At 36.4% G+C, this 12632-nt stretch overlaps 1 protein-coding gene across 1 annotated transcript; it reads left to right on the top strand.

The window, feature by feature from the left end:
* Positions 1 to 1684: 1684 nt before the first annotated feature.
* Positions 1685 to 2620, top strand: LOC129505043 (olfactory receptor 4P4-like). Its single transcript, XM_055318010.1, has one exon. It carries the CDS (start codon positions 1685 to 1687, stop codon positions 2618 to 2620), a length of 936 nt encoding a protein of 311 aa, XP_055173985.1.
* Positions 2621 to 12632: the final 10012 nt, after the last annotated feature.

Below are 12632 nucleotides of genomic sequence, written 5' to 3' on the forward strand. Positions count from 1 at the left end.
AAAATGTAATAGCTGTCAATTATTTGCCTTGTAAAATCTTCTTAAAGCCTATCAATAACATTGATATTAAATTTGTGAGTCACTCCAGATGATTGTTGTTAAACAATATTGTTATAGCAATATTGTTAAACATTTTTTACAATTTTTCATTATTTTATTTTTTAAAATTTTGTTTGAGAGAGGGAGAGCGTGTGAGAGAGCACGAGGAGGAGGAAGTGTTAGAGGGAGAAGCAGACTCCTGGTCAAGTAGGGAGCCCACCTTGGGACTTGATCCCAGGACCCCAGGATGAAGAACTGAGCCAAAGGCAGCTGCTCAGTGGATTGGGCCACACAGGTGCCCACATTTCTTATTTTTTAAATAAACATCTGAGGGTCAGATATGTCTGTCACTTCAGAATCAGACTAAGGTAGAGGATGTGTTAGTTTTTGCAAACCCGCTAGGATCAGATATTTCCTCCTTAGAGGGTAAAATAGCTTTTCGAAATGTTTCTTCATTATCCTACACTCATTTTGCCCCAATTAAATGATGTCGTAAGATAAATGTTACAAAGATGTGATTTCCTGAATATTACATTTAGTCATTATTGCAACAGATACCACCAAGTGCTAACTTACCCAAAATTTGTCTTCAAGTTGCTTTCACTTTTATTTCCTTTAATTGGTATTTGATTTTTCACATTGTAACTAAAGTATGAAATTTTCAGCAAGAGCCATGACTCATGTATAATTCAAATATATTTGGGCAATTCAACAATCTTACCTTTTCCTTGATCAATTGCTATCACAAACTTCCATGATCCTATGTATTTTTAATTTTTTAATTTTTTATTTTTTATTGGTGTTCAATTTGTCAACATATAGAATAACACCCAGTGCTCATCCTGTCAAGCGCCACCTCACTGCCCGTCACCCTGTCACCCCCACCCCCTCCCATCTCCCCTTCCACCACCCCTACTATGTATTTTTTAAATTTTAACTCATAAAGTATAAATGTGACAAATGAATGGGCTTCCAGAATATTTCTCAAAATTTCAGTCATTAATTGATATTCTTTCTTTTGCTGTATTGTTTTCAAACACTTTGCTTTCTAATGTAAGTGAAATTCCATCGGTTTAACATGATACATTGACAATATTTGACTACGTAGGAAAATATAGTATGCTCTACAGAAATCAAAGTTAAGTAGTTCAAACTGGATCTATAAACAAATGTGCATTTCTTCAGGATTCATTCCCAGAATACTAAGAGTGTTTTCTCAGGTAATTTTAAAGGAGGATCATTTATCTTATTTGTAAGGTATAAGAACTGGTAAATATGGACAAAATCTTTTCTTGTTTAAGACTAACTCATATAATTAGCAGTTCTTTATCTAAATATGTCATTAATAGTAATAAAATGTATTATCAAAATATTTAAATATTTTAAAAAGTACTAATAACAGTGAGTAAAATATGTAATTATTCTTATGATTGCCATTATGAAATTATGTCATGCTAGATTTATAAAAGACAAAATAAAGAGAATCAGCTTAATTCAATAAATCAAGAAAAATTAATCTTTATGTCAATATTCATTTTAATAAATTTTACATTATTGTGTTTATAGAGTTAACTTTCACCTTTGGTTATGTGTTCTTTCTTTCAGAAACCTAAGTCCCTGTGGAAGCATATGCCAAAGCAAATATATGACAAGCCAGAGAAACATCTCCGAATTCATACTTCTAGGACTTTCATATGACCAGAGCATACAAATATTTTGTTTTGTCATTTTCTTACTCTGTTATGTTGCTCTGTTGGCAGGAAATCTTCTGATCCTTATCTCCATTCGATGCAGCCCTCTTTTTCACCAACCAATGTACTACTTCCTTATACACTTATCCTTAATAGACATCTGCTACACCTCTACAGTTACACCCAAGTTAATTGGTGACTTGCTAGTGGAAAGGAAAATCATCTCCTATGACAATTGCATGTTACAGGTCTTTACAATGCACTTCTTTGGAGGCATTGAGATCTTCATTCTCACCGCCATGGCCTTTGATCGCTATGCTGCCATCTGCAAACCTCTCCACTACGTGATTATCATGAACAGGACAAGATGCAATCTCCTAGTCTTAGCTGCTTGGGCTGGTGGGGCTCTTCATTCTTTTCCTCAATTATCAATGACAATCCAATTGCCATTTTGTGGTCCTAATGAAATTGATCACTACTTTTGTGATATCTTCCCTTTGCTGAAAGTTGCCTGCACTGATACTTACATCATTGGTGTCCTTGTGGTTGCCAATTCAGGTATGGTTGCCTTAGTTACCTTTATTGTCTTATCTGTTTCTTATGGCGTTATACTGTTCACTTTAAGAAATCTCTCAGCTGAAGGAAGACGCAAAGCTCTCTCTACCTGTTGGTCTCATATCACTGTGGTCATCTTATTTTTTGGGCCTTCAATCTTTATCTACCTTAGGCCACCTATTACTCTTCCTGAGGACAAAATATTTGCTCTGTTTTACACCATCATTGCTCCTATGTTCAATCCCTTAATCTATACTCTGAGAAATTCAGAGATGAAAAAAGCCATGAGGAAAGTTTGGTGTCCATCAGTATTTTCAAAGGAAGCATGTAATTAGTTTGAAGAAGTTTATTGGTTAAGCAACTCTGAGAAACAAAAGAGGAAGATGTGAATGAAAAAGGCAGGGACTATCTCACAGGTTTTGTATATCATCAGTCGTGCAAGCAGAATGAAGGGGGCAATAGGACTACAGGTTTAAAGTAATTTCGGAAGAAATACTAATTCTTGCATTCCAAAATTAATTGGAAACTTAGTCTTTGGAGTATTAAGATGGTAGAGGTAGTGTAACCTTCATGAAAAAACGATTGAGTCAATGGACAGAAACCAATGGTATATTAATTAGTGAATTATAAAAGAAAATATTTTGATGATAATTTTATTAAAATACTTGACTCAGAGGCCAGACTACAAAATAATAGATATTCTTTGTTAGTTCAGAAGTTGTAATCTAATAAAAAAAGTTTATGATCTAAAACTAAATGAATTAATCTAAATTTGTGATAGAACATTCATATATACATCCTCTAGTTCATACAGAAATCAGTTGTGCAAACAAATATTTAGAGTAGAATCTGTTTTAAGATGGTTCTTTAGGGTCAACTCTCTTGATGCCCAATTGAAATCAATAATCATAAACAGTGAAGATACAGTGAGAACCTACAGATCAGAATGCTGATTCCACCTATGGGCCAGAGTTTAGTATCATTTCCCATAATCTTAATGCTTGCTCCTACTGGCCTAAAATTGGTAAGTAAATGGTTAGTGTTTGGATCCACAACCAAAGACTTTTCCTACTACAATAAGAAAAGACAGACAGAGAGAGTGAGAGAGAGAGAATTAGCAAAGAGAAATAAGGTGTGATTTCCCCACAAAGTAAATGAAAAAACTAATGCATTTTGGTTGCACATGGATTTATTTTTAAAGATTTTGCTTATTTATTCATGAGAGACAGAGAGAGAGGAAGAAACACAGGCAGAGGGAGAAGCAGTCTCCCTGAAGGGAGCCTGATGTGGGCCTTGATCCTGGATCCTGGGATCACATCCTGAGCCAAAGGCTGATGCTCAACCACAGCTCCCAGGCATCCTGCACATGGGTGTCACAGTCCCTGCCTAGCATCACAAAAGAGTATTATACTGCATATAACTAGCCCAGAAAAAGATCCAAATCCAAAATTCAAAATACAATTTCTACTACACTTATGCATCAGTTTTGCCCAGTTGTAAAGGGAAAAGTACAAGTCAGATCATTCTAAGTTTGGGGCAATCTATGTATGACATTCTGGAAAAGGCCTAACTATGGAAAGACCAAAAAGATCCATTAGTGGATGCCAAGGATTAAAGACAGGAGAGGGATGAATAGGTGGAACGTAGAGGATTTTTAGGGTAGTGAAACTTCGGTATGTCACTGCATTTTGGAAATTGTCATTATACATGTCAGAATTCACAGAATGTACGACAGCAACAGTGAACCTGATGTAAACTGAATTTTGGGTAATAATGATGTGTCAGTGTAGGTTCATTTGACTGTAACACATGTAGCACTCTGGGGGAGAGGCTATCCCAGTGAGAGGGACAGGTGGGTATCTCTGTAGTTTCTACTGTATATTGTGATGAAAGTAACACTGCTCTAAAAAAATAAGATGTATTAATTAGAAACAAATGCATTGCAGCACAATACCTGGATGAAATCATCTTCTAACTAAGGGAAGCATCTTCTGAAAAAGATTTTCTAGTGTAAACAGGTAATACCCTAAAATCTTTCAACTGTAATATCAGGTCTTTTGCTCATGTTTCATAGTTTCAAAGATATGATCTCTTAAGAAACAAAGCAATTATGACAGAGAAGGGACTGGAGAGTGGAATTTTGTGAGAAGAAGGTAGTCACAATCCTGGAAGAGTTTCATTTGTTATTAAAAATTTTATTTATTTATATGAGAGAGAGCATGAGAACACACAGGAGTGAAAATAGGGGAAGAAGAAACAGAGGGAGAGGGAGAGAAGTTGGCTCCCCCCTGAGCAGGTTGCCAGACACTGGACTTGATCCTGGGACCCTGAGATCATGTCTGAGCTGAGGGCAGATGCTCAACCAACTGAGCCACCAAGGTGCCCCTGAAAGAGTTTCAGATTAGGCACATGTGATGCAAGAAGTACAATCATTCTGGAGGCACTGTGCAAAGAAGTGTGAATAGCAGGAAAAAAAATGATGAGGGAGAAAACATTAAGTAGAGTTTTTATAGCAATGAAAAATTGGACAAACTACCTTCTTAGCAGCTACTAATAAAGAAACAAGAATATTGCAAGGTTTGATTTTATCTTTTGAAAGACCATCACAAAACATTTGTCAGTCTAAAGATTGAAAGGGCATGTGCTTAAAATGACCAACTTCATAACTAGAAGAAAGATCATCTTCATGTGTAGAATGGGTAGATCCATAAAATGAGCAATACTATGTAATTGGCAATCAGATTAGAAGTCACAAATTGAGGATCTCTGGTGGCTCAGTGCTTTGGTGCCTGCCTTTGGCCTGAGGTGTGATCCTGGGGTCCCAGGATCAAATCCCACATCAGTTTGCCTGCATGGAGTCTGCTTCTCCCTCTCCCTCTGGCTGTGTCTCTGCCTCTCTGTCTCTCATGAATAAATAAATGAAATCTTAAAAAAAATAAAAGTCACAAATTACCAGTACACTAGAAGTCCTCTTCATAGTTCTTTAAAATCACCACCTTCAGAAAGTAATCACTATCTTTATCTATAAAGTTGATGAAATTTACCTAGTGTTTGATTTTGTAGAAAAATACTAATGCAGATTATACTCCTCAGTGTCTATTTTCTCATTGTTATGTTCATGAGATTCATTCTTCATGCTTTATCTACTTTATGATTGTTTTCATTGATCTGTAGTATCTCACTGCATGGATATGTGACAGGTGATCCATTCTCTTGTAGCTAGACATTCAGACCTTTTCCTATTTAAGGATATTATGAGCAGAGCTGCTTTGAACATTTTGAAACATGTCTTTTGGTGACTATTTTTCAAATACATGCTTTTGACAAAAAATGCACTTAACCCCTAGGGCAAAGAAAAATTGAAACTAAAAGCATGTGAAAGGGACTAGAAGGGAAGGGAGAAGAAATGGGTAGGAAATATCAGAAAGGGAGACAGAACATGAAGACTCCTAACTCTGGGAAATGAACTAGGGGTGGTGGAAGGGGAGGAGGGCAGGGGGTGGGGGTGAATGGGTGACGGGCACTGAGGGGGGCGCTTGACGGGATGAGCACTGGGTGTTATTCTGTATGTTGGCAAATTGAACGCCAATAAAAAATAAATTTATTATTAAAAAAGAAAGATAAAAAAAGAAACTAAAAGCATGAAAAAGATAAAGCAGTCACAATGAAATAGTATTTGAAATACATATATATAACATTATTTTTGTTAATATTATATATAAAACAAAACAGACTTTAAAGCAAGAGCCATAATCAATTCCTAAAATCAATGTTGATAGAATTTGCAACACTGAAACTTTTACAAATCTGAATGTGTATGCATGTAGAAGGACATAGAGGATTTGATCCAAAATAGTAAGTAGCAAGGTATAGATAGATAGATAGATAGATATGAAAAAACTACACCTATCAGCTGGTGAGTGAATATGAGTTATTTAAAGTAATTCAACCTATTTTGTGCCACAAATTCATTTTTTCTTTATTTTTTTAATTGGAGTTCAATTTGCCAACATATAGCATAACACCCAGTGCTCATCCTGCCAAGTGCCCCCATCAGTGCCCAACACCCAATCACCCCAACCCCCTGCCCACTTCCCCTTCCACTACCCCTTGTTCATTTCCCAGTTCTGTGTCTCTCATGTCACCCTCACTGATATTTTCACTCATTTTCTCTCCTTTCTATTTATTCCCTTTCACTAATTTTTATATTCCCCAAATGAATGAGACCATATAACGTTTGTCTTTTTTCAATTGACTTACTTCACTCAGCACAATACCCTCCAGGTCCCTCCACGTCAAAGAAAATAATGGGTATATGTCATTTCTAAAGGCTGAGTAATATTCCATTGTATACATAGACCACATCTGCTTTATCCATTCATCTTTTGATGGACACCGAGGCTCCTTCCACCCTTTGGCTATTGTGGACATGGCTGCTTATAAACATAGGGGTGAGGGGTCCTGCTGTTTCACTGTATCTGTATCCTTGGGGTAAATCCCCAGCAGTGCAATTGATGGGTCGTAGGGCTGATCTATTTTTAACTCTTTGAGGAACCTCCACACAGTTTTTCCAGAGTGGCTGTACCAGTCTGGATTCCCACCAACAGTGCAAGAGGGTTCCGCTTTCTCCACATCCTCTCCAACATTTGTTGTTTCCTGTCTTGCTAATTTTCCCCATTCTCACTGGTCTGAGGTGGTATCTCATTGTGGTCTTGATTTGTATTTCCTTGATGGAAAGTCATGTGGAGCATTTTCTCATGTGCTTGTTGGCCATGTCTATGTCTTCCTCTGTGAGATTTCTGTTAACGTCTTTCCCCATTTCATGATTGGATTGTTTGTTTCTTTGGTGTTGAGTTTAAGAAGTTCTTTATAGATCTTGGAAACTAGCCCTTTATCTGATATGTCATTTGCAAATATCTACTCCCATTCTGTAGATTGTCCTTTAGTTTTGTTGACTGTTTCTTTTGCTGTGCAGAACCTTTTTATCTTGATGAAGTCCCAATAATTGATTTTTGCTTTTCTCTTGCCTTCATGGATGTATCTTGCAAGAAGTTGCTGTGGCCAAGTTCCAAAAGGGTGTTGCCTGTGTTCTCCTCTAGGATTTTGATGGAATCCTGTCTCACATTTAGATCTTTCATCCATTTTGAGTTTATCTATGTGTATGGTGAAAGAGAATGGTCTAGTTTCATTCTTCTGCATGTGGATGTCCAATTTTCCCAGCACCATTTATTGAAGAGACTGTCTTTCTTCCAGTGGATAGTCTTTCCTCCTTTGTCGAATATTAGTTGACCATAAAGTTGAGGGTCCACTTCTGGATTCTCTGTTCTGTTCCATTGATCTATGTGTCTGTTTTTGTGCCAGTACCACACTGTCTTGATGATCACAGCTTTGTAGTACAACCTGAAATCTGGCATTGTGATGCCCCCAGATATGGTTTTCTTTTTTAAAATTCCCCTGACTATTCGGGTTATTTTCTGATTCCACACAAATCTTAAAATAATTTGTTCTAACTCTCTGAAGAAAGCCCATGGTATTTTGATAGGGATTGCATTAAATATGTAAATTGCGCTGGGTAACATTGACATTTTCACAATATTAATTCTGCCAATCCATGAGCATGGAATATTTTTCCATCTCTTTGTGTCTTCCTCAATTTCTTTCAGAAGTGTTCTATAGTTTTTAGGGTATAGATCCTTTACCTCTTTGGTTAGGTTTATTCCTAGGTATCTTATGCTTTTGGGTGCAATTGTAAATGGGATGGACTCCTTAGTTTCTCTTTCTTCAGTCTCATTGTTAGTGTATAGGAATGCCATTGATTTCTGGGCATTGATTTTGTATCCTGCCACGCTACCAATTTGCTGTATGAGTTCTAGCAATCTTGGGGCGGAGGCTTTTCGGTTTTCTATGTACAGTATCATGTCATCGGCAAGAGGGAGAGTTTGACTTCTTCTTTGCCAATTTGAATGCCTTTAATGTCTTTTTGTTGTCTGATTGCTGAGGCTAGGACTTCCAATACTATGTTGAATAGCAGTGGTGAGAGTGGACATCCCTGTCTTGTTCCTGATCTTAGGGGAAAGGCTCCCAGTGATTCCCCATTGAGAATGATATTTGCTGTGGGCTTTTCGTAGATGGCTTTTAAGATGTCGAGGAAAGTTCCCTCTATCCCTACACTCTGAAGAGTTTTGATCAGGAATGGATGCTGTATTTTGTCAAATGCTTTCTCTGCATCTAATGAGAGGATCATATGGTTCTTGGTTTTTCTCTTGCTGATATGATGAATCACATTGATTGTTTTATGAGTGTTGAACCAGCCTTGTGTCCCGGGGATAAATCCTACTTGGTCATAGTGAATAATTTTCTTAATGTATTGTTGGATCCTATTGGTTAGTATCTTGTTGAGAATTTTTGCATCCATGTTCATCAGGGATATCGGTCTGTAATTCTCCTTTTTGGTGGGGTCTTTGTCTGGTTTTGGAATTAAGGTGATGCTGGCCTCATAGAACGAGTTTGGAAGTACTCCATGTCTTTGTATCTTTTGGAACAGCTTTAGTAGAATAGGTATTTTTTCTTCTTTAAACGTTTGATGGAATTCCCCTGGGAAGCCATCTGGCCCTGGACTCTTGTGTCTTGGGAGGATTTTGATGACTGCTTCCATTTCCTCCCTGGTTATCACACTTTTCAGGTTTTCTATTTCTTCCTGTTCCAGTTTTGGTAGTTTGTGGTTTTCCAGAAATGTGTCCATTTCTTCTAGATTGCCTAATTTATTGGCGTAAAGCTGCTCATAATAAGTTTTTAAGATTGTTTTTTATTTCCTTGGTATTGGTGGTGATCTCTCCTTTCTCATTCATGATTTTATTAATTTGAATCTTTTCTCTCTTCTTTATAATAAGGCTGGCTAATTGTTTATCTATTTTATCAATTCTTTCAAAGAATCAACTCCTGTTTTTTTTTCATCTGTTCCACAGTTCTTCTGGTCTCTATTTCATTGAGTTCTGCTCAAATCTTTATTAACTCTCTTCTTCTGCTGGGTGTGTAGAATTTATTTGCCGTTTTTTCTCCAGCTCCTTTAGGTGCAAGGTTAACTTTTTTACATTGAGTTCTTTCCAGTTTTTGGATGTATGCTTTATTGCGATGTATTTCCCCCTCAGGACTGCTTTTGCTGTATCCCAAAGATTTTGAATGGTTGTATCTTCATTCTCATTAGTTTCCATGAATCTTTTTAATTCTTCCTTAATTTCCTGTTTGACCCTTTCATCTTTTAGCAGGATGGTCCTTAACCTCCACGTGTTTGAAGTCCTTCCAAACTTTTTGTTGTGATTTAGTTCTAATTTCAAGGCATTATGGTCTGAGAATATGCAGGGGACGATCCCAATCTTTTGGTATCAATTAAGAACTGATTTGTGACCCCATATGTGGTCTATTCTGGAGAATGTTCCATGTGCACTTGAGAAGACTGTGTATTCAGTTGAGTTTGGATGTAAAGTTCTATAAATATCTGTGAAATCCACCTGGTCCAGGGTATCATTTAAAGCTCTTGTTTCTTTGGAGATGTTGTGCTTAGAAGATCTGTCGATTATAGAAAGTGCTATATTCAAGTCACCAAGTATAAGTGTATTATTATCTGAGTATGTCTTAACTTTGGTTATTAATTGATTGATATATTTGGCAGCTCCCACATTCAGGGAATAAATATTGATGATTGTGAGGTCCTCTTGTTGGATAAATCCCTTAAATATGACATAGTCTCTCTCTTCATCTCTCACTACACTCACTAATTGAGATAAACTTTAAATTATCTGATATGAGGATGGCTACCACATTCAGGGAATAAATACTGATGATTGTGAGGTCCTCTTGTTGGATAAATCCTTTAAATATGACATAGTCTCTCTCTTCATCTCTCACTACACTCACTAATTGAGATAACCTTTAAATTATCTGATATGAGGATGGCTACCCCTGCTTTCTTTTGAGGACCATTTGAATGCTAAATGGTTCTCCAACCTTTTATTTTCAGGCTGTAGGTGTCCTTATGTCTAAAATGAGTCTCTTGTAGACAGCAGATAGATGGGTCTTGCTTTTTCATCCAGTCAGCAAGCCTGTGCTTTTTGATGGGATCATTAAGCCCCTTCACATTCAGAGTTACTATTGAAAGATATGAATTTAGTGTCATCATAATACCTATTCAGTCCCTGTTTTTGTATATTGCTTCCTTGGACTTCCTCTTTCTTTTACAGAGTCTCCCTTAATATTTCTTGGAGAGCCAGTTTTGTGGTCTCATGTTCTTTCAATTTCTGCCTATCTTGGAAGCTCTTTATCTCTCCTTCTATTCTGATGAGAGCCTTGGTGGATAAAGTATTCTTAGCTACAGGTTCTTCTCATTTAGGACCCTGAATATATCCTGGCAGCCCTTTGAGGCCTGCCAGGTCTCTGTGGAGAGGTCTGCTGTTAGCCTAATGCTTCTCCCCATAAAAGTTAAGGATTTCTTGTCTCTTGCTGCTTTAAGGATCTTTTCTTTATCGTTGGAATTTGCAAGTTTCACTATTAAATGTCGACGTGTCGAGTAGTTTTAATTGATTTTAGGGAGGTATCTCTCTGTCTCCTGGATCTGAATGCCTGTTTCCCTTCCCACGTTCGGGACGTTCTCAGCTATGATTTATTCAAATAAATATTCTGGACCTCTGTTCCTTTCGGCGCCCCCAGGAACCCCAATTAAACGTAGATTTTTCCTTCTGAGGCTGTCATTTATTTCCCTTAACTTATCCTCATGATCTTTTAATTGTTTTTCTCTTTTTTCCTCAGCTTCCCTCCTTGCCATAAACTTGTCTTCTATGTCACTTACTCATTCTTCTACCTCATTAACACTCGTCGTTAAGAACTCCAGTTTGGATTGCATCTCATTAATTGATTTTTTAATTTCTGCCTCATTAGATCTAAATTCTGCAGTCATGAAGTCTCTTGAATCCTTTATGCTTTTGTCTAACGCCACCAGTAGCTTTAGAATTGTGCTTCTGAATTGGCTTTCTGACACTGAATTGTAATCCGAATTTTGTAATTTTGTGGGAAAGAGGACTGTTTCTGAGTCTTTTTTGAGGTGAGTTTTTCCTTCTAGTAATTTTGCTCAGTGCAGAGTGGCCAAAAACAAGTTGTACTTGATAGAAGCGCAAACTCTTCTCACTGTAGAGTTCCAGCTGTTCTCTCTTTAAATTTCGGACTGAATTCAGAGGTTTTCAGGATGTTTTGAAAGTTATCTAAGTAAGTTGGTAGGGAGAAATGACTTGGGGATTCTACTCGTCTGTCATCTTGCCCCTCCCCCCCAAAAATTATTCTTGACAAATGTCAAATTATCTGTAGAGCAACTTATCTAATGACAATGCAGTTAAAGTACAAAACAGTAATAAAAACGTAACTTTTAAGCTCAAGTATATGTTACTTTAAAAGCTTTTTAAATAAAGGTAATGAAATACATCATATTGGAAAGTAGAGAATAATTTTAAAATTAATACAAATAGTATTTATCAAAAATGTATACCAACACTTAGAGGTAAATTCCTAGCTTGTGTTAAACAAAAAATACATTATTACATCAAGAGTTGATTTCTTACCACCTAATTATAACTACACTTTATCCTAGCCAAAGCACTAGGTGTTATATGTCAGTATTGGATCATTAAATTCTACACCAGAAACTAACATTATACTGCATATTAACTACCTGGAATTTAAATAAACATTTGAAACAAACAAATTAAATTAAAAAAAGAAAAACAATTCCGCACCTAACTCTAATATTTTGCTGTATGCTAACTGAAATTTAAATAAAATTTGAAAAAAAGACCATAGTTGTAACAATGCATAAATTATTACCTATAAATTTTTAGGACCAATAACATATTGAATTGTGATATACCAAAAGTCATTCTTTTGGAATCAGGAAGAAGTGACACTTAGTATCACCAGTTCTAATTAACATTATTCCATATTTTACTGAAAGACCTAGCCAATTCAGTAGGATGTGTAACCAAAAACAAACTGATAAAGATTGTATCCAAAATGAATAGAATACTATTTCCACAGATTCTACAGAAAGTATGAGTCATAAGAGAATATTTTGAACAAGTATATGCTAAATTTAAAAAGACTGACAATGCCAACTTTTGGTGAGGTTATGCGGACATGGGAACTCTCATACATTGCTGGTGGACATGTAACATAGCACCACCACTTTTGGAAACAGTTTGGCAATTTTTTAAAATGCTAACATACATTTAACATATAACTCAGCAATTCCATGCTCAGGTATCAATCTGAGATAAATGGTAATTTAAGTCCTCACTAAAGCTTGTA

The sequence above is a fragment of the Nyctereutes procyonoides genome, unplaced genomic scaffold, assembly GCF_905146905.1.
Source record: "Nyctereutes procyonoides isolate TBG_1078 unplaced genomic scaffold, NYPRO_anot_genome, whole genome shotgun sequence".
In the NCBI taxonomy this organism is placed as follows: Eukaryota; Metazoa; Chordata; class Mammalia; order Carnivora; family Canidae; genus Nyctereutes; species Nyctereutes procyonoides.

Bases quoted from the DNA above. Each gene is read 5' to 3' on its own strand.
- LOC129505043 (XM_055318010.1), top strand. From the start codon at position 1,685: ATGACAAGCCAGAGAAACATCTCCGAATTCATACTTCTAGGACTTTCA.